Source organism: Acyrthosiphon pisum, chromosome X (genome assembly GCF_005508785.2).
Source record: "Acyrthosiphon pisum isolate AL4f chromosome X, pea_aphid_22Mar2018_4r6ur, whole genome shotgun sequence".
In the NCBI taxonomy this organism is placed as follows: Eukaryota; Metazoa; Arthropoda; class Insecta; order Hemiptera; family Aphididae; genus Acyrthosiphon; species Acyrthosiphon pisum.
In genome coordinates this window covers 69,013,679-69,038,525 of record NC_042493.1, presented here as the reverse complement: position 1 = coordinate 69,038,525, position 24,847 = coordinate 69,013,679, and the positions used below count along the sequence as shown (strand labels likewise).

Below are 24,847 nucleotides of genomic sequence, written 5' to 3'. Positions count from 1 at the left end.
GTTACCTAATGGCTAATTGCCACCTTTGTTGATCATCAATAAACCTTTAAATCAATGCGACAAAGGACAATTTTGCTAAGATCGATGATACTATGCTTTCACCGTCCTAAGGATGGGACCCACAACATTTATTATACTCTGTAAATCTTTGGCCATCGCCATCATACTGCTATATTATAATACGTAATATCGGCCAGAATTGTTGATCCCGAAAAACCACCTGTCACACTCTTATACAAAGGTTTAGTATGAGGCGTACGTTTATATAGGTGGGTACGTTGAAAATGCTGGAAAATATATCGATTGTTGCTGTTCTGGCTTTGTACGAAACATTACAACGAATGGCCTAATTTCTCATATAATCGTAACAAGTAGGTAGGGACGAGTAGGGTAATATGTATAATGTTTAAGTATTAAGTAGGTAGTTAGAATTTAGTTATTTCGTAATTCCAAATATTGAAAAAATAAATAAATTATTGAAATACGGCGTAAAATTGAAGCACGTAAACCGAGTAGGTACCTACATATATATTATTTTACCATCGTCAATTTTATGTCGTGATTTCGGATATATATAAACTTGGAAAAAAGCCGGAAGTTCCTAAGGTCCATTTATTTTTTTTCTTCCATGCCTAAATAACTAACCAGCAGTGGTATACAGTTATAATATAATCACCTGCAGTACGGGGAAAAATATTTTTCTAAATACATCTCGATATTGTAATATAACAAATTTATGTTCTCGGGGAGACGGCAAAAATACTAAAACTCGTCAGCTTTTTATTCGTGTACAATAATATAATATAGGGTTCTCGCTTAGCGATTATGTAACAAAAATCCGGGCCGGCTGTGTTAGGGTTGAACCGCCATCCATCCCCCTTCCCCTCAGCCGATTTGGGCCCCGATCTCGGGTCTATATTTACGCATTGTGATTTATATTATTATATTCTAACGTATTTATGCCTGTAATATATAAACGCGGTAAGCACAATATGTCGGCGCTGCTGCACTAGGGGGGGTGAACGGAACGCACACACGCGCGCGCGGTCACGGTCCCGTTGTTTCGATTTTCAAACGAACTTGATTTTCGCGAAAACAAAAGGCATTGACAGTGCGTGTGTAATATTATACGAATTGATTCAAATTGCCACCGCCGTCACAGACCGTTATACAGTAGGTATATTATTCCTCGTGTAGTAGGTACATGTGTAAAAAATACAACACGAAAATAAATGCCAACAAAACAAAAACAATGGTGATTGCAATGACAATAAGAAGGATATACAAGCGAACTCATCGGTGAGTGGCTGTATCATATAGATTCATAAAACAGGTTAACCATTGTTGCAGCTTGGAACAAACAATTACATACGACGTGGGACGCAAAGGGAATTAGGTGAAGAATTGGAATGGTGAATATATATTATTTATAAAAGAACTCGTATAGGGATGTCGGGACTGGCGCGATTTTGGTACTAAAACTTGTCCCGAGGGAAAAACTCGCACGCAACTAGTAAATTAATCAGATTTCGATAGTTGTATTTTTTTTTCTCTGAAAGTTGAACATATTGTGGTGGATTGGACTACGATTTTAATAACTCTATTTTCAGAATTTGTAACAAACATCTATAAATCAAACATGTTTGAATATTTTGAAATTTATTTTTCCGGTATTATTTAATATTGATTTAATAACGGAGACCAGTGCGACCCGAGAAAAGTTTTCCTTAAAAAAAAAAAAAAATCAATATCTCACTATTATTGATAGTTTTTATTGTAAATTAATTTTTGATCGTTGAAATGGTTAGTTTTATTTTTTCATAGGTACACCCTATGGTTGCAGTGTAACTAAAAATTGCGTTGAAATACGAATTTCGCTCTCGTTTTATTTTATATATAAAAGCAATCAGTGACGTTCACAAAATATGAATGCGAGCACTGACCGTGTTCTTTCCCAACTTTTTAATTTAGGAGCACGATAATTTATTACGGAACTTTTTTGATTTTTGATACCTAACGGAAATCACTGATTTTTAATTTATTCATTAAAAATTGGTTCAATTATAGTTCAATTATGTATATTGTATATATATAGGTAGATAATAATATGATAATGACAGTCTTCTAAAATATTTAAATTAATATTTATTATATTTACTTTTATAGTATTTAGAATACTAAAAAGTTCTAGCAAATTAATAGTTATTAAAATAGCTATGAAATAAATATTTTGGTACCTGCATTTTTACTTACTAATAATTTCAATAAATATAAACATATTTTGATATTTTTAAAAATGCACAATTCAATTTAATATTTTAGTAATAATGATTGCATTAACAGTGAATCCTAGTATTTAAATATTACATTAAAATTAATGATATTATTAGTTATTGAATGACTATAATAGTATATTACATACCTATCTACCTTATTATAAATATTATAATATTACTATAGGTACACGCGGTAAAAATATAAATATTAATAATGAAATTTAATATCACTTACGAGATTCCATGACACTTTCAGCAGCATAGCTTAATAACAGGGTGTCAAACACATTGTTTTTTTTTTACATTTAATTTTACAATAACATTATTGATAACCTAGTGATCCTCTCCGAGTTCTGTGCTCCTGTCATATTTATGATTTAATAGATAAAACAGGAGGAATAATATTGTTGACATTGGTAGTGAATTAACATTTTAAAATAAACATAAAAATAAAATAAATGTTTATTTTATGTTTAAAATAAACATTTTAAGGCATGAAAAAGTTTAAAACTATATCTAAGCCTATAGCTATTTACTTAGGCAAAAGTGAAAATGGTCACAAAAAACTTCATTTTACTGTGGCTATATAAATCGTGTAATAAGCCTAACCATGGTTTTTTTCACACAAATGTTAGGGGCTATTCTTTATGTTTTAATATAGGTATGCATTTTATCAATAGAAATGCTTTTTTTCATAACATTTTACAGCCCCCCCCCCCCCCCTTCCCCAAGTCAGAGAATTTCCACACTGGTGGGCCTTCCTCCTCACATAATTTATTCATGTTGTTAAATCTTAGTTTTAGTTACCAAATGTACTTATTGTACATAAATTACAGATTGTAAATATATCTTTGTTAAAACAAAAAAATAAAACATTTTATAGGCTTTAGTATTAAATAAATATACGGCATTATATTACATTTAGAAAATTAAATGTCTTAATCATATAGTAAATATAATTTTTTTTTAAATTAAACAATAGTTCATGACATTAAAATCGCACTATTAACGCTCAATTACAGCTATAAAATAACTATCAACGTGTAATATTAGAATATTAATGTACCTATTGCACATGAAAATGTTTTCCTTAACGTTGTTTTATAACAGACTTACACAGGAACGATATTGGTTGCAGTGAACCCGTACAAGGAGTTGGGCATTTACTCAAATGTAAGTAAATTATTCCATTTTTTTATGTACATATTACTATGATAAGTTATGTGATCGGGAAGTGTTTATTATAGCTATAATTTTTAATTATTAAATATTATGTGATAGTTGTTTGAATGTGCGTACCTATATTATGACGTATTGTTTTGATACAATTATGTTATGGTAAGTAATAGTAATATGTAAAAAGTCAAATTGAAGATCAACCATTTATAAACTAATTAAATATTAAATATTTTTAGAAATTTAAAAAAAAATCTATTAAAAATTTAAATCTAAAAAAAATCGCTTTTACATATGTGTCTGAATATTGTATACAAAAATGGTTTTACTCAATGTTTGATATTGTTTGGCATTACTAACATTTATTCTATAGACTATTTTTATTATTAATTGCAATATTATACTGTATACGGTAAAACGCTTGTAAACATTGCAAACACTATATGGCATGCAAGGCAGTTCCAGAAATAATGACGTCATGAAAAACATTAAATAAATATGGGTTGAATTTAATATGGTATAAATGAAAAATCAAAATTTCACAGGGAGTCCTACAAAAAGAACATCAAATAACTTTCATACCTAATGGTTGTAAATGTTGAAAATACTTTTTGGCCAGTAGGTATATTTATAAGTATCTATATGTCGACTTGACCACATTATTGTTTATATGTTCGTACTTTAGGATGAAGTGCATGTGGAAATTTAGATATTAAAATATCTAAATTTCGTATTGCGCGCTTATATTATTTTTACAAGACTGAATAATACATGCCCACCAGCCCACCCCCACGAATTGTAGACGATAAAAAAGAAACCACAAATCTATATTAGTCTTACGTTTTTTTTTTTTAAATATTATTACCACGATATAAGTTCATTGCAGGGCTATTATATAATAATAAATTAGCTATAGGCAATGGATTTACTAGCATTTGCATATTTGTTACAAGATGATAATCTAGCAGAGTAAGCACGAAAATAGTTTCATCATATAAGGAAATTATAAGAATTTAATATTTTATTTTGCATATTTTGCAATTTTTTTAGATTCATATGCAATTTTAAACTTTTTAAGATATTTCTTTATTGTAATAGTATTTTAATCAAAATTTGATATGTTTTATGAATAAACAATTTAACAAATTATTGAACATATTTGTTAATTTATTGTCAATCGGCAATCGCATATTAATAATTTGATTCAATGTTTTCAACGAAATATAAATAGGTAAATTGTTTGTGTTGATAGGTCATAAATAGTTGGGTGATTTTTTTATAGCATTTCAAGATTCTAACCAATATTCAAACTATAAATATTTTAAAATGTGTCTAATATAATACATTATCTAATTCCAAAAAGTAAAATAACTATCAACATTTTTTTTTAAAATTTATTTAACAGACTATAATATCTTTGCTTCTGCGTTATCAGTACTTATAACTGTTATCATTCGAATCCGTCAACATTGAACAACTTTATTAATTATGAATTATTATGTAAACGAAAGAGATTATATAACTTTAAAAACAATATAATAAGTAGGTATACAAATTATATTATTATTATCATAAAAATAAATAATTACATTGTTACAAAATAATTTAAAACAAAACCAAAAACTTTATAATCAATAATATTAATTTGGTACTTACAATGAAGTACTTATACCAAATTGTATAGTAGGTAGCTAAAACTGTAATACTTTTACTATAACTATACACTTTTTAATTTCATACACACCCAATTTCAGTCTCTGGGCAGATTTATAATTCAGTTGTAGCTCGATTACGGAGACCAGATGTAGGGATAATAACTTTTTTCCCATAAAATAATGTTCTGTTTTGCAGGGAAGATCCCATGAACCTCAATTGTTTGTCCCTCATCTATAGCTTAGTTTCAGATTTTATAAGGCAAATCGTAATTATTATGATTTAAAATGTCTGTATGCGACTTATTGAAACAAATACCATGTTATATCATACCAAAATGTAGCTAGTACTTCAAAAAAACAGTATCCTTGTACTACGAGAATTCTACATTTTATAAATATAGGTAAGCAACAAATGCTAATAGAAGTTACAAATTAAACCGCTTTTGTAGCTGTGCAGCAGAGTTAAAATGCACACGGAGATGTACCTATTTAGAGTTTTGACTCCCTTATAGGTAAATCTCAGATGTCACCCCTTTTACCCACTCTTGAAAAAATGAACTACTAATAATTTTTTGGGTGTACAAAAAGTTGGTAAGTTTACAAACACACAATTTCTGATACGTATACATGTCAAATATTCAGGTCTCTTCGTTAAAAAATAGTCTTCTAATTTAAGAATTTTATAAAAAAAACGTGTAATTTTAAATTGTTCTATCGCGCCTATTTATTGGAAGCTACAACACTAATTATTATTATTTTTGCAATCATTTTAATATGATGTTGTTTTTCTAATATATAAAAAAACAACATCATATTAACTATTACACCAAAGTCCAAAACAATATATAATTAATAATCTACATCTACAATAAACGATATGCCACAACGAAACTAAAAAAAAACGATTTATGAATAATATCAAAAAAATTTACTCAGGTATGTTGGATTAGATTTTTTTCAATTTTTCACAAATGGTTAAAACTTAAAATGAATGAATAGTTAGTAAATAGTATAATGTCTTATAAGGCTCATAAACTTAAATTGATAATTTTGATTTTCGAGTGATACGCCCGCTCCATCTGCTGCTGTATGAAGCTTATCACAAATTATATAAAATAATTGTATATTATCTGTGAACATATATTATATATTAATATATAAATAATATTTTATCAAGCATGAAATTATATTTTATAAATAAAATAATCTCGATTTTTACATACGATTGATTGCGCGTAATATGATAAAAACATGTTCATATCTCTTGATTGACAAATGACGATAGAGGATGGTGTTAGGTTGTGTGTAGTTATAATGCCGCCCCTAAATCCCGAAAAAATTTACCACCCGGGGTGATGGTACCCCCTCGCCATTCCCTAAGTACACATAAAATACATTATAATAATATCTACACGAATCACGCCCTACTATACCATCGTATTATTATAAATTTTATTCTACAGGGGGCGTCGACTAACGACAGTTTATATATCGGTACCTTCCCCTATGTATACAGGGTGATTCACTAAGAATTCTCACCCCATTTTTATTATGTTAATAATAATTCAGTTATTCGGATTATTGGAATTCTTAAGTTTACATAAAGACATAATTTTAAAATGAATAGATTTTTTTTACTTAAAAAGTATCCTGTGGCGATACATTTTTCTCTTTTTTTGAAATTAAAACCACCCTTTTTTACTGTAAATTCTTATTTGCATTTTTTTTTTTTTTTTGAAAACGTTAAAGCCTATCACTATTATAATATCGAAATTTAAAAGTGTAATTTCTGAATATTATTAAATGTTATGCACACTAAAGATAAAAGTCCTTAATAATGATTTTACATAAAATATAATATATAATATGTAATATTTAGTCTAGTTCTTATTATTATTATTGGTCATTTTTACATATTAAAAAATTGTAATAAATGTATATTAATTACAATAAATGCATTAATATTGGAAAAATTAAGAGTGAGGACGCTTGGTCATTCACCCTGTATCATATACCATAAGCGATAATCCAACCGAGATTTCAGAATGATCTCGTATATAATATTATACCCTTTTGCGACCCTGCTGTAAGTATATTACGACTATACGAGATAGGGAACGTGTTCGGAGGGACATTTTGCAAATCGAACATAAAATATTCATTCGAAGTATGGTGTGCAATAGGTATTAATGTCGTTATTATAATAAATAATAATATACTTATATAGGTACCTACATTTGTGTGCGATAATGACGTGCCACGAGTTCCAGATGAGAATGTGGTGCGCTGAACGACTTTTGTGTTGTGTATTTTAGTCGTGACAGTGCGGAGCGCAAAGGCATTTGGCGAATAATATAAATATAACATAGTGTGGTCGTAATCAGTGGCGTGTTGACAACACATCCTTAACCCTGGTGAAAAGGATATGAATTTACAGTCACACCTCCCATTTATATTAAAATAAGTTACCCAATATTTTTTAATCTATTGTTCTATTAGATTACATATTAGACCCCCCCCCCCATAATTTAGAACGCTATTTACGCGATGAATAGGTATTCCCAATCTTCTTATCTTCAAATACATATTAGGTATGTATAAATATAAATATACATTTCATTCAATTTGCCATTTTAAATATAAAGTGTGTTAAAATAATAGCACTCTCGCAATAATATTATGTGTAGTGCTTATGACATAGATACCTATTTCCGCCCCTCTTTTTGGCTTGCACGGGGAAGGGGTATTAAAAATAATTTGAGTTAAGAAGGAAGTTGCAACAAAAATTTGCAGAAATCATTATTTTGGAAGTTACATCCTTCCAAAGTTGATGATTTTATGTTTTTTACTTTTTACACGTGCATACAACGTTGGTACAGATCACCGGTGATTTAACGAATTTTGATTTTTTTTTTTAAGATCCTACGTATTTTTACGAGTTAAGAACAGTAAATATTAATATAGTTTATATATTAATAAAATAAAACAAATAGATAGTAGTCACAAGATACGCTAACCCTGATCCGATATTTTTTAAAATAAAAAAATTGTATGCATTAATATGTATTTTAAATACACAACAATACCAGAAAAGGTTTAAAAATTAAAAATCGAAAAATCATGAACACATAAACAAAAGCTATAATTTTGTCAACCGCAAAAATTTTCCATTGTTTGGGGCATTTGCCATTTTTTTACCTTCCTCTAAATGCACCACTGTTCGTACCTGCTTAATACGTTTATTATTAGAACTTAATATAATTTATAAAAGATACCTACCCGCTTTGATTATTAAGGGGAGTGAAAGAAATGATTTTTGTTTTTATCTATAACACACGGGAAATTTAAATATTAATATGTTCTATTTCCAACGTACCGATTGATCTAACGAAATAAGTGATAATAATTCTAAAAACAGTTTTGAGAAACAGCCTTCTTGAGATTTCATATTTTTATATTTCTCTATATTTTTATATTTTATATTTTTTTTTAGAATTTTGGGGAGTAAAATAAACAATGTGGGAAAATCGATTTTTACACTACACAAACATTTTAAATATGTTTTCAAAACTTATCGCTTCACTAGATCAATCGGTATATTGGAAATAGAACAAATCTAAATAAATTGCTATGTTACGCTGGTTACAAAGACAAAAATTCCCTTAAAGCTGAGACAAATGTCTTCGGAACATTTTGTTAACCACGACACTGGTCTTATTTGTATCTTATTGGTCAGTGGTGGAAAATATATGAACAATCGAATTGGCTTCCAATAATAGTAAAATTCCAACTCGACCGTTGAATTGGTCTTGGGGGTAGGTTTTGGGAACCGTAAAATGATATAATTTAACAAAGAGTTGTAAAAAAAACACCATTCAATTGCCTAAAAAATTGGTTTTTAAAGAATAAAAATGTAATATAATAAAACTAAACTGAAAAGGAATTTGAAACAAATAATAACTTTTAGAAAACCCAACTCAGAATTTCACTATTGATATAACTGTATGGTTTCTAAAAATATAAGTTAACTATATTATGAGTTGATTTAATTTTTTTTTTTATTATTATTTATTTAACTATATTCACATTTTACTTTATTCGATTTATAATATTACCAAACTAAAAGTGATATCGCGTTTAGCTTTTCCTGAATATTTATTGAGATTATAATAATATACATTAAGAACAAGATACCTGAATTAAAGTATTGTTACCTATGTATAAATATATAATTAATATTTCTAATACAAACCTAAAGTGGGTAAATTTTAACCATTACGATATGACTAAAATTTAATTTTTATAATAGTAAATTGTTATTAATACCACTTTTTAGGTAACTAATAACAAATGTAGTTTTAAAATAAATTTATATTTGAGCTGATGAGTTACTTACAAAGCTTAGAAGCCAATTTAATGATACTTTTTAATGGTAAAATAACCACTATACCTTTATTTGTGAGCCAATTGAATTGCTCCGAACAATATTGTGGATCGGTACCCGGCTTTAATTGTTGACAAATTGCATATTTTTTTTAATTAAGGGTATCGGAGCTGGCTAATTATCAAGGGGCGAAAATTAAAATCAAATCAAACCATTTTAACGATTAAAAATCACGCCACGTCTAATAGCTAGTAAAATTAGTATAAAATTTATATTTCAATTTGAAAGAGTATACTTTAATCAGATCATATTGATACATTGGACTCAGATATTCTAATTACTTAACTTAAAATAATGCCAGAAAAATACTTTTAAAAGTATTAAAAAACGAGTTATATATTATGTACGTTTAACTTCAGTAAAAGTATTCTTATCCGATTTTTAAAAGCTGAGTTCAATGCGACCGGCAAGTCTTCATTTTTCAAATAACAAAAATTATCGATATCTTACCGTTTCACGAGGCGTGAGAGTTTTCTAGAGTTTTTGTACTAAAACCATGTCGGCTCCGACAATCCGAACACGCGGTATCGTGCTGTTATTTGAAACTATACGTGTTATCTGACGCGTTTGTTTTTGTTGTTTGTGTTCGAGATTCAAAATACCAAAAGGCAAAAGTATTATTTTTATTATTGTATAATAGCTGTTGAACCCGAGCCCGCGATCCCTCGCAGGGTACAGTTTTGCAGTGATAACTGAAAACACAAATACATATTATATATGTGTGTATTGTGTATTAATAACGTAAACAACTGCGATCATAAACTCGTATACCTAATTTAATTGTTAATCTCGATCCGCGTAATTAAATAACAGAGATTTACGAGGTATTTACTCGAGTTTAGCAAATACGTACTTCGACAACGATATCACGTAGGTATACCTTATCCTATGTCACATAATATATTCAGTGCGAAATCATTTATTGTGGAAATTATTGCGGAATTTAAATAATTATTTCATAGATCTCGTGGTTTGTTATTTAGTTAAAACATTATATGATCAACAAGTACTTAATTTGAAAATAATATTTAAACAATTCGTACGTGATCAATTATTGCTCTAAAGTCATCGTATTTAGTCTTTATCGCTTTCCTAACAAACTGGGTTCATGTTTTTGAATTTGTTTTAATAGTTGCAATGATATTATGACAACCGTTTGCGTATATAGGTAGGGAACTACTTACATTTTCAAAATTGTACCTCTAAATAAAGTTTAAACTGAAAGACGTCTAGCACACAGATACCAAAAAATTTAAACTATTTGTGTAGGTACCTACAGAATTAAATATTTCTCCGGGATACCAAGTACCGACAATTTATAAGTTTAGTTTCAAGTTTGTATGGGCAGCGTCGTGAACGAATGAAACAGAAACACGGGACACACTTAAGCGGTCGGTCGCGGGCAGAGAATGGAAAGATTGTACGTGTTGGGTTTGAAACTGTTCAGAAACAGCAATTTAAAGTTTGCAAATTCATAATTTAGTTGGTACCTATATTTCTTTGGTTTATCACAAAATTATGTGGATAAAAAAAGTTATCAACTGCCTATATAATAATTTTATGAAGTTCTGATGAAACTCATGGAAACTAATAACTACAGTGAAACTTCCATACAACGAACTCAGTTAATCAATATTTTCTAATTTAAAGAAATATTTTTGAGAACCCAAATCAAATTATAAAGACATTTCTTCGATTATATTTAACTAATTTTTGTTTTGCGTTGAGACTTTGTAAAATAGAAATTTACTGTATTTATAAGCAAATAAAAATAAAATACTAAACAGTTTTTTATTTTTTATTTGAAAAAGTTCTATGCATATTGTATGTACAATCTTTTCGAAATTAATAAATTGATATAGAATCTTTTTAAAGTGAACAAATATAGTCATAGAACTTTTTTCAACTATATCCATAAATCATTACACAATAATTACATATTTACACGGGAATGTCATAAATGAAAAATGAAAGATCTCTTATTATGATAAAGTATAAAACTCACTATATTGAACTTTATCATTCTTTGGCAGCGTATAGTGTCAAAAGTATATTTACGGGAAGAGGGAAGAGTCTTTCCCTTCATCGGACATTTTTTACGGAAATACCTTTATTTGCTCAGTAAAGATCATTACATTTCTAGATTTACCCACACGCCTTCAAAAAATGTAGGACCAAGTACGACATTGCACTACTGCAGGATTTAAGGCGTAAACTTGTTAAAACTGTGAAGATTTAGTATACTTACATGATGGATACAAATGTTTTTCTAATTTTTCTATAATTATAATAAATATTCTTTTATATCATAACGCAAATACGAATAAATTAATGCTGACCATATTTTAATCACTATTAAATATTATTAGTATTAGACAATCAATAAGAAATTAACAAGTGAATTCTAAGGGGGAAAGAATCTTAAGATTAAAGTTGAATATAATATTATAATACATGTATTATGTTTATTTAGAAAATTATTTAAACTGATAGTTATAGCGACAAATTATGATTTTAAAATATTGTTTTAAAAATGCATATAGTATCTCGATTCCACCAATTCCTGCGCGTACATAATATAGTAAACATTACGCATTCATACTCAACGTCTATTTAAACGAATGACGTTTACTTAATGTGAATCCAAGAGAACTTTTAGCGACCTAGCAGATTGTATTTCAAAGTACACCTGATTTGCGGCCCACGTTATATAGTGACGTGAAAAACCTCTAACCTCGCAACACCACCGACACCTCGTGAATTAGACCGAAACGACGATTAATCGCCAAATAAGTACCTACCTTATATATGTATATTAACTGTCTGTATACATTCAATACACACCTGCAAATGCGTAAACCGCACACAAAGGCTGCCGGATTGAAACGCACCACGACCATATAGATGTCAACAATTACTAACATTTATTCACCATTTCACACACTCAAAAGTCAAAACATTATATTTTTGAACACGCTGCAGTTCGTTGAATTTCTCACCCCAAAAACTACCCTTCGCTGATTGCTTAAAATTGTGTCTTTTTGTTTTTACCAACGTTTTTAGAATCATTTTAGGAATCTCATTATTGACGCTCACTTACATATTAACTACCTAGCCCAATAAATGCATGCTTTATATTATCCCGCAGAGAGTACCGCTAAAAGTCAAAAGGCTAATAAGTAATAATTATGATTGATAATATTATGACAATATTTTTATAAGTACCTACGTAAAAAGTAGTTTAATTCAGTATAATACAACATTTATTATTTTTTTTTCAACCAACCATTATGTTTATATAATAATACGATAGTTTATTATTATATATTTTTGTTCTGCACATTTATTTTTTTTTTTCGAGAACAATAAATGTCATTTTTTGTGTTGCTCTCTGCAGCTTGCAGATTAATGTTAAATACCCTTGCCAAGCTAAATTATTTAAATACCCAGGTATAATTTTTATTGCAAAAACGATGTTAAAATAGAATAAAATGTTGTTTCCGAGTGAAAAGTATACTTATACAGTGTACCTGTATACCACAAACGTTCTAAGCGGGAACACACTGGATTAGACATACAATAATTGTATTGGCACTGTAGTTGTCGGACATACGTTTACCTACCGTATCTAATTATCACAGTTTAATTATTATTTTGTACAAAATATCGAATAGGTAAGTTTAATACATTTTTGTGTACCAGAGCATTTGTATAATAATAATAGGGATACTACTATATTTCTGTTGCGTGATGTATATATCCACTCGATGATATTATACTGATGCGTAGGTGGTACTCAACTACTCGTTACATATACAAACTTTTAGCCGTAATAGGTACCTATTGTAATATTATTATTATTATTATTATTTTTTTTAAATTTGAGTAGTACCTATAGTTTTGTTTAGGTTTTTATTCAGTGAAGAAACGTTTCCGGTTTTGTTTCACTTTTCAATGTTTTTAAATTCTATTGTTGTTATGAATATAATATATTCCAAACAGGTACAATTTTTAAAATAGTGACAGCTATAACAAGCTTCTTTAGGATGACGTAAAACATACGTGAATAATAATTAAAAGGTATTTATCATTGATATACATTTTATTAATATTTGTGCCAACACTCTTTTTCGTTAACAGAAAAACATTAATTTTGTTTCTGAATTATTTTCAATATCCCTGCAGTAGGTAGGTAGCAGATTAATATAACCATATAGGTGTATATAATTTATATTCAGTATATTTTAGGTAATTCACCTATCATAATAGTTGGCAAGTCTTTATATTGTGCCCTATAGTGCGATCTGTTGACTGTTATTGAATGCACCATTCTGCATAATATTATGAGATCCACACACTATTAATCATAGTTAGCTTTTAGAACGTGTACAGTGTATATTCTTATATTTTGCTTGATACATTTTTAAAAGTAGATCAATTACGTCTTACAGCATAATTATTGTCATGTTCTGTTATCTCCGAAATTATCTACGCTATAATTGATAGAAGTGTTTAAGCTAACGTGGGTTTTATAAGCAAGTTAAAATCTGCAGGTAACACCGACTTTCCGTCTCTCCTTGACCGAGGAGAATAAAACTATTCATTTTAAGATGCCTTATTTTTTTTTTCTCCGCATAACCAGTATAATGCACTACTAATTATTATGCCACTAATCCGCAGCCCCTAGTAAAGACTTCATGGATTACAAACGTAGAACCATCTTTCTGCTATTTGTAATATTGTTCCTTCTTAATTATTTTATAACTTTAATTTTTTTTATTTCGTATTCTTTCTAAAGTTAATTTAAAATACTTTTGTTATGTTATAATTGAAGTTTTTTCCATTGGCCCACCTGCCTGTATTTTTATGAATAAATAAAAATATTTTTATAGTATGTTCAAGTACAACTTTTTTCTCATGAATGTAATGGCCATATTGGCACTTGATGGGTCTCAGTATATTTGGTTCTTCGGTACAAACAGCACAAATAAAAAGATAATAAAAAAAAAAATAAGCGGTTTCATAAATATAAACAAATATTGTATTTTATTCGAGTTTATTCTTGAAATATTCATTATTATGGTCGTCAACTAGTGATCGTTTTCATACAACCATCACAATATCAAAAAATTATACATTTAACTATTTTATATTCATGATTTATAAATTGTTAGGGTTTTATAAATGCACTCAATTACACGGTTGTATAGTTTTTTATTTTCGCTATTTTCTCTTATAATTTCAAACATCGATAAAACAAATATTGTAAGTGAATTTCGAACGAATTAGATTCCAATATGTATGCAGTACCAATACAATTGGAACTTTTTTTATTTATTTCCCATTGTTCGTTTGGACTAAAACTTTTATAATACGATAGACATCATACGTATATATATAAGCTTAAAACAAAAACAAAAATGACGTGAAAAGATGTAATGAAATCGATCGAGTCTGCAAAAATGCGGAAAATACATTCCGTAATGGAACGCGCGACCCCTCTACGTTTTTCTGACCCTCTCCCGTCGTTCGAATCGACAGAATATATTATTGTCCCTTGACGAGTCGCTTACTAGAGAATTAGTTTTATAGCATACGATGAGACGTTTCTGTAGTGTTTATTAGTTTATTATATCTATCTAAAAAAAAAAGTATACAATAATCGAAAACACGTAGTACAATATAGATATCTATTATTCTGAAAATCATCGTGTAGGCTGAGATAAAGCAATATGCCAATATACCAACTTTATTATGATATTTCGTCGATCCCGCTATCCTTTTTTTACTATAGGAAAATATACATCGATTCTGCAAATGTAAAGTTGTAAGTTTAGGTAACTATCGAGCTTGAGCTAATGTTTTCAAAAAAAAAAAAAATTATAAACTTCCTGTAAATTAATGTTACAAATCGTAATTTTATCAATCGTTCATAAATGTAAATTGTACACTATTGACGCTATATTATTAATATAATATACAGTTTTACTATATGCATTATACAATTTGATAAATCAACTCGGAAAAAGAAAACTGAGTGATTAGACAGAAAGTCTTTAAAAAATGTAAATAGAGGAATACTACGAGGTATATATTTATGTTATAATATTATACTATATTATATTTATTTTATTTATTTTGAGTAAGTATTTATTTTGCCTAAGCTATATATTTAAAACAGCATACGATTTTGGAGTAGTAATTATGTAGTATTGTAAATTATTGTGATTAGGCTGTGCATAATATACATCATAATGTATAACTATCATAGATAGTGTTAAATAACTAAGTCAAATGAATTAATAAGGTTGAGGAGTAACCAAGATGGCTACGGGTGAAAATTTGTTGCTGGTAGAATAAGTTGTTTTAAAACTACCTGTACAGACAGAATCGATGCTATATATATATCGACGAGTTTCACTTTTATTATTAGTTACAGTCTTTAAAAACGTTTATCCTCTAGAAATACATTTATTTTTCTATATTTTTGTTTAAAATCATACTAAATTAAATTTTCTAGAAACAAAAAAGATATTTGCAGCAGATATGGCCGCATAACGGTAAATGGATTTGTTTGTTTTTTTTTTTTTCAAAAAACTTCAATTAAAGTCATAGGTGGTTATATACGTACTTGTGTATTATTAATTTTAACCGGTTCACGCACACAGGTCGTAATGTTATCTATAATTAAATTTACACCAATAAACATATACATACATAGTCAATATACCTATATAATATATGTGTATATATATGCGTGTGTGTACGAACAGACAGTACACTCATCGTTACAACCCCTATATAGGGGTGTGACTCAGGCGGCGGCGGCGGCGGTTATAGCAGCGAACGCGCGATGCACGTTTCTCCACACGCCCGCCGAGGCCTCGCGGCGCGCGTATTGATCTGTTGTGGCCGGTGCGGAACGACGGCGAAATTTTAGCGTTCGTTCGCCCTTTCTCGGGCACCTCTGTATTTATATTATATTATTATAATATATCGTACATCACCCGTCACAATTTTATTACGCACACATAGCTCGTGTACACTTCCATACGCATCACGCGCACGTGTAAATGGCATATCGTACTCATATTATATACTCATATGTTGTACCATACGTACAGACACTGCGTGGGGCGTGGGCGGGAACTCGGGGGGATAAGATCCATCGCCTCGGCTATATTTTTTTTTTTTTTTTTTTAATCGAGGATAGAGAGATCTCGCTAACAATGAGACTATCGTCTATGTCGTTCGGTTAAAAAAAAATACACTTTTTTAATTCGTTGTGATGAAAAATTGTTTGTTACGTATTTACCTACCGACGCTGAACAATGTATAGGCGTACTATATAACTACCGTAATAAAATTGATTTTGAGATCGACGACATAAATATGAAAATTGTAGTATAACATTTCCACGTAATACGTCATATTGATATAGGTCGTATAATTATTTTGTGATATTGATCCCGTGTTCAGTTAATCTGCTGATAGCAAACGCCCTTGTTAATCAACAGTTTGGAATTCACTAAGAAGTTTTGAGATCGTTTCTCGGGCTTAGAAGCAAGGGTGAACCCGGGGGCTGGGGCATTGGGTAGTTGTGCAAATCCCCCCCATTGTGCCGCTATTTTTTATTTTTAGGTTAAGGGGCCAGTACTAATTGTGACTACATAATATTATTATCAATTACGTATATTGTCTAATAAAAAAGTAATACAATCGTATTATATCTCAAGTATAATTAATTAATTTTCAATTGATTTAATGATATAATTTCTTTTATTATACCTACCTAAGTAAATTGAGTACGAAATTATGTCAAACACTTTATTTCTTAAGAAGTAAAAACCTAATCAGTATAATTCTTAATGTTTTTTTTAGTTTTAGAAGTTCAATTTGAAAACTCATTAAAATGAACTTATGATCACTGAGCTCATAAAGTAAAAAGCGATTGTGATTTGTAATAGCAAATTATGAGCATGAAGAGCGCTATTTTTATCATTTATGGGACTGTCCTGTCCACCCTTGATTGGTAGTATATTTGGTGTAATCAGATAATTATAAGTTAGGTAAGGTTATAATTTTCACTCCCACTCAACCAAAAAAAAAAATATATATCTATAGTTGAGCCCATCCATTTTAAAACCACGAGATCTAGTAATCGATCGAGAATGTTCAACGTTGATGACTATGTGTTGTGTAAAATCAAATACCTAAGTAGATGTTTATATAATATTTACCGATATGTATTTATTATCGTATCATATATTGAACCTACCGCATATAAAGTATAAAATCGTTTAAAAACAATTATAAGTAATGTATATATAATATTCTCTTTACTGCGGAGACCGTCTCCGTCCTCAACGGGATTGATTAAAATAATTTTTTTTTTAAAGAAAAAATGTTGAAATACGTCTATAGTCTGTCTGCGTTTGACGTATTGTTGTTTCTGTACTCCACACAACTATATTTAAATATGTATATATATATATATATAATAATAATAATATTATTATTATAATTATTGTATAAAACGGTACCTATTATAATTATATTGTGTACGCGGTTTTCTGGGCTTGAGTGTCACTTCGTCAGGAACCTCTCAGTTGCATTTTACTAATTTAAAAGACTCCACAAGTATACCGCACAGCTATAGAGTGTTTTATTATTATTATATTTATACATACTCATATTTGTAATCAACCGTGAAAATGCTTTCTTTGGAGCGTGGGTAATGGGCATGCTTCGTTAATTAATTTGCCGATTGGTTTGAAAACTGCTCGTTCAAATGAAGTATAATAAAACCGAAAAACGGTTATATCGGCTTGGATAAAACATTTAAAAATACGCATTAACCGTTTTACGTGGTTCGTTATAACAGCTCTGCAGTACTAATTTCATTACTCATGGACTTGTGTATTCCGATTAAATATTATATTACCTTGTACGCAGATCGGTGTATAGAATAAACGATTAAATGTGACTAGCATGAACATAAAAATTACATTTAAATTAAAATCCCAGTCACAATAAACAAAATTGTGAGAGGCCTTATTCAAACGGACAATATAAAATACGTAGCTGCAAAAATGAATTTAGGTTCTTTTCATTCCCTTTTTTCATAATTACATTGTTTAATAATATATATTGGTAGTGATAAGGGCTCCAAAGAGATATACAAAATTAACCAACCCCCCCCCCCCAAAAAAAAAAAAAAAAACTACCTTTACTTATTATAATTAATACGGGCGCTCTCACCGTATAATTATAATTTTTCATTAAATATTTTAACTAATAATAATCAAACCTAACCTATTATATAATATATTTGTAAAAATATAATTAAGTCAGTTAATTAGGTATAATTATTTTTTAACATAAGTAATTTAATATTATATTTATGTAAAGAGTATACAACTTAAAAAAAAAAATCGAGTCTGGGCTAAAGCCTTCAGCCAATACAAATACGTTTACCAAACTCTGTATATGATAAAATCTTTGAGTATAAAGATATAAAATAAACATTTATCGGTCTTAAGATCCTCTACTAACCTCCCCTTGTCCACAAGGTAGATTCGTGTACATATGCATAGTCAATTTATGTGTCACATTAGACATAGTTTAACATATATTATGTCACACAAAATTGATTATGCATGCGGGCATCAGATATCAATATCCCCTATTCTTTGGGGAATATAAAAAAATATTTAGGATAATGCAAGAGTTAGGCGAGATAGGTTATAGTATTGTACGTATTCTTATTGTTGATTGACTAAAAGTATTTATTTGTTCATTTTGTTTCGATTGAAATATATCTTAACTGTTTTGATTGCTGCAATACTATTATCGTTAGTCAAAAAACAATTTAAGAAAATGTTTTATAAAATCCTTTTGCTCGAATTGTTCACACATTACGAATAATAGAGGTCATAATATTATTATTATCACCACGTCGTATTATGCGTTTGTTATTGTTGGTCAATTCTATTAATCGACGTGCGTACACGATTTAAGTACACAATTATTATTTGTAATTTGGTCGCAGTGTACACTTTAATAATCGTCAAAAGCCGAAACCACGTTAGAATATTTCGTTTGTTCAATCCAGTAGACGCAAAAATAGTAATACTGGATTTTTTAAAATTTATATCGGTGTACCAAAGTATATAATTAAAAATGTTTAGCTCGTCGGTAAAATACGTCAAATAGAATTTTGTTAATAAAGTAAATGTTATCATATTATATTATGTGACACTATGATGTTACATACAATTTAAAGTTGTGATATCAAATTGGGAAATAATGTGATAGAGGTGATTAAACATTTACACCGCTGTATCACAAACAAATTTCTTTATTTTATTCCTGCTATTCTTTTTTATGTGACATATATACCGGATTAGACTAACGAATTTCTAGTATTACATAACATAATATTGTGGACTCTTTGTTTCTATGTGGCGTACCTTCTATTATAATCTAATGTTTCCAGACATATATATTTTGACAGTTGATGCAGTTTAGGTTTATGTCGTGAATTGATCAGACACATTATCTTATCCTATGTGTTCGAAGTGATTGGTATACACTTTAATTTTTTGGCATACATATTTCAAGAATCATTCCAATACTGTGTATAGTATGTCATGAATGAGTTAAAAATGAAAGTATAATGTTATACAGTGTATTGTGTATCCTATACTGAATAGTGTACCTACGTCAAAATCGACATTTGTTTTATGAAATTCGAAACGGAATTATAGGCACCTACATAATATAATGATGTATAAATATCAACTATCGAACACGCTCAGCGAATTAATATGGCGCTTATACGTGTACCTATTGTTAATCCGGTTATCGTGTAGCAGCTACGATAACGTATATACTGCACATACTCGTGCATAATAAATATTATGCGATCTACAGACTACAAATACGTACAGGATATGGCGGATGTGCAATATTAAATGGAAATGCACATCCTGACGGGCAGCAATAATTACCTATATGATAAAAAATATTGCATTATAATTAGGGTTGGGCAATTTCCGGGAACGCGTATCCTGACGGGAATTCCCTGGAATACTTACCCGAGAACGGCCGGGAATATCGAAAAAATGCACGGTAATCAATTATCTAATTTTTATTAATCATTAATAATTGTTGTCTTGTCGTGTATCTATCGATTATTTGTATATTCAAATATTTAACAGATTTCAATTACATAATTAACATATATTAGTTATAATTTTATTTTAATAGTTTAACAGTTTAAATATATAATAATGATTAAAATCATAAATAAGTTACATTGTGGGAAAAAAACATTGATGATTATGAGGTACGTTTTATTAATGTTGACATTGACAATCAATTCCGCGTTGTTAATAGATGTTATTTTAAAACGTTGAAAAGTGGCTTTGGTAAAACGTTTTTATCAATTGGGTGAAGGAGGGTGTAGCCTAGGACCATACCTATCCTGTTGGGCTATTTATATTTGTGAGTATTGGTTATATCTTATATTGAACAAAATATCTGCAAAACTACAAAAATATAAAAAAAAAGTTCTGAAACGAAATAATACATTATGTTCATTTTGCATTATATTGTTTACTGCCATCCTCGTAGTATATGTTTTTGTTTCAATTTAAATTCTGGGAATACTCAACTCTTGTATAATATAATTATGATGTTTATGCTCTCCGAGTCCAAACTATATAAAATCAATCGGTATAATTTTTTAGTGAATTGCGATTTAAATTTGTTGTGTTTCAATTTCTTATAATATATAATCGTGTTTGATTACCATAATATTATAATATGGCAATATGCTTTTATCGGTGGAAAAAGTCGAACGCAATTTATTTTGTTGATGAGTTTTACACGATAAAGTTTTATTTTATGTATCTTGGTATAAAGTGATATTTACATATTATTACATGAACCGATTGAGATGAGATGATGATTGAGTTTGTTAATAATTACTTATATATTTTTAATTTATACCCATGTACATATTATTATTGTGTGTCGATTATATTACCTATAAAATAATAATAATGCAAACTTTTTATACCTATAGTAATTTCGTTTGGAAAATATTTGGCATGAAAATGTTAAGTACCTACCTATACATTTTTGTTGTTGAATTTGTTTCATACAAGCGATCAAATACCTATTGGAAAGTTAGTAAATGTATAATAATATTATGTATCTGATGTAATCATGGTGTTATCAATCATGGCGTTAAATTCCAATATTTATCGAATAATTTGATATAATAAAAAAGAATTTCGATTATGCAGACGTTTCAGACTCATGTATCTTACCTATAAACTTAAACATTTAAAATTAAAATAATGAGAAAAAAAGGAAGCGAATTGGGTAAGTTGTGCCACTATATTCCGAATAGCGAAAAATCATTAGCCTAGAGCGTGGATTTATATGCATAAACAATCAAATATGCGCTAAAAAATCTTAAATATGCGTAAATGTATGCACTAAAATGTTAAAATATGCAGGAAACATAAAAAACATGTATAAAAAAAATGTGTTTATTGAACATTTAATTTAAACAATATATTTAAAATTATGAAACCCTACTACTATAAATACTTTTCTTCATTTTTTTCTCTACTTTCATCATTTAGTTGGTAGTTTTAATTTATAAGAAAAAAAATAGGAAACAATTAATATAAAATATATTTGGGAAAACCATTTATACCTACCTATTAATTTGTTTTGATATTAATCGAAACTATAAAGTACAATATTTTTTCTTATATTAGGTACAATGGTAGCCGGTAGGTAGGTATATATTTCAAAAAAACAAAAAAAAAACCATCAAAATATGCACTAAAAAAATGTAATATGCAATTAACAATGTAAAATAAGCCCTTAAAAGTAGATAAATGTCGAAATATGTAAAAATATGCACTAAAAAAGTTTCATTTTTAAATCGTTATGTTATGAAACAAGTTTTGTGCTCACTCAGTATATCATACGATCAACCAGAATAAATATGCAAATGCATACAAATCCGCGCTCTAAACATTACCTATATTTTTTTAACCTGCATTTTTTTCGACTGAAAAACTGAACGTATAATAAACGGAGGTAATTTAATTTAGTGTGAGTATATGTAGGTAATTTTACTGTATGCAATAGTATTATAATAACTTAGGCAATTTTGTGTACGTAATTTTATTGTATAATAATATTGTACCTACAAAGGAGTAGACTATCTACTTCAGACGCTTAATTCAGTGTAAATAATGATAAAAATTCAATGGGAAAATGTCATTGATAAAGTATCAACAAAATCATGCCATTAAAATAGACACGTTATAAAATAATATTTAACACTATTAAACATCGTATTACCAATAGGAATAATAATTATACCAATTATTGGTACCTATACAGTTATTAGTTTATTACCAACAGTAATATTATAATTTATAATATAGTTTTAATCTATTTTATTTTGATTTTTAATACTTACATTTTTTTTTTGGACCTTTTTCTTCCTGGAATTTGTTTACTTTTTACTTTTATAAAGTAGTACCTAATAACTGATTCGATTTTTTACGACTGCGCTAAATAAATAGATTAATAAATAAATACTGGCGAAATACGCGTACCTAGTAGCTTCTCACAAAAGGACTCACGCATCAATGTAAATAGTAAATAACACGTTATTTGTATAGGAGCTTGTATAATATATATATATACATTACAATATTACATCGGATTCAACGAGCTTAGTAAAGGCTGCGTTGGGGAAATGGGCTCTCAAATTCTTGCTCGTATGTCAGAAATACGCCTGGTAATTCAATAACAACAATACATATTATTACATACACCAGAGCGGCGCCAACATTAATGGATTATTTACTTGTCTCGCGGTTCAGTGCGCTGTACACGTGGATATCATTATAATAATATTACATATTATGTATACAGTAGGTGCGTTTTGTTTTTTTTGTTTAATGAATGTACCCACTCAGAGAACACTATATCTATATGGTGGACTATAACGTCCATTGGCGTTACTAGGGATGTTCTTTGGGAGCTGAAACTTTGAAAACCTTCCCCCCTAAAAAAAAAAATAATACAATTTAAGGTTAAATAATTGGTACGAATAATATGTAATAATATACTCAATGGCTGAATAACAAACTATTTACAAAAACATATTGATATTATTTGAAGACCGTTGCGTATGGAAAAAATACTAAAAACAAAAGTCATCAAATAATTAATAATAATTAATTATACAATTATTATTATTACAATGATAAATTATATTAATACAACATATACTGTGAAGACAATATCATTGTATTAGGTACCTATACCACACTTGGAATATATTGTAATCAGTCAATTGGTCAGTTCAATAGGTCAACCATTACATTATACAATATAATATTATATTGGTATAGGAAATGTTTATGTATTATAAATGATATGTATCTACATAATATATTTACTGACATATTACTGGTATATTACTAACATTGTATTAATTTATAAATTATAAAAAAACTCTTTGATTTTTTTAGTTATGCCACATTTAAAATTATTTTATTCGTATAGAAAAAATTAAAAAACAGAAGTTCATTCAGTAAGAAATAGTTTTAGGTGAATTTTAAGCCTTCCCCCCAGATTAAAATGCAAGTTAAAAAGTTAAGCCTACGAGTCTGTGGCCAATATATTGGGCTTACCAGTTGAGTTACCCCAAATATTAAGAAGCAGGGTTCGAGACTTATAAAGGATTTGACTATTTTTTTTTACATTACATAAAATATAGGAGAGCGTGCTATATAGAAATGTAACTCATGTTATTACGATTTCAAATAAGAAATTTAAAAGTGGTTATCTTTGATTATTCGTCAAGTTAATTTGTTTAATGATTTTTTGCAGTTTTTTTTAATTTTATTCTCTTTTATAATTTTATTATATGATTTGTAAACACGTTCAAACATTTAAACGAATAAATATGTTTTAAAAAAAAAAAAGTAATTCTGTGCTTATGGTGTTTGTAGTTAAAGAAAAATATACTCAGCACAAACATAAACACACAGTATTTTATAATATTAGAAGAAAAACATAGTAGTGTTTGAGGGGCAAACTTTTCTTTAGAGTTTGGTAGTTGGGATTACCATTTTTGAGATTGCTTTTTTTTTTACTATTTTAATGGTTTTTAAGTACCTACTTATTTTGATGATTTAAGGTGCTTTGTAATATTATACGATGTGCTGAGTATTGACTCCTGCCTGGAT

The 24,847-nt window shown here is 28.7% G+C and overlaps 1 protein-coding gene across 2 annotated transcripts in view; it reads left to right on the top strand.

Annotated features, from left to right (window-relative positions):
* LOC100166280 (myosin-VIIa) overlaps positions 1-24,847 on the top strand; it is a 146,262-nt gene that overhangs the window by 74,290 nt on the left and 47,125 nt on the right. For both annotated transcript variants that reach the window (XM_008183632.3, XM_003240377.4), the window contains exon 3: positions 3,387-3,449. In XM_008183632.3, the coding sequence (XP_008181854.1) occupies positions 3,387-3,449 (63 nt within the window). The remainder of the gene's footprint in view (positions 1-3,386; positions 3,450-24,847) is intronic.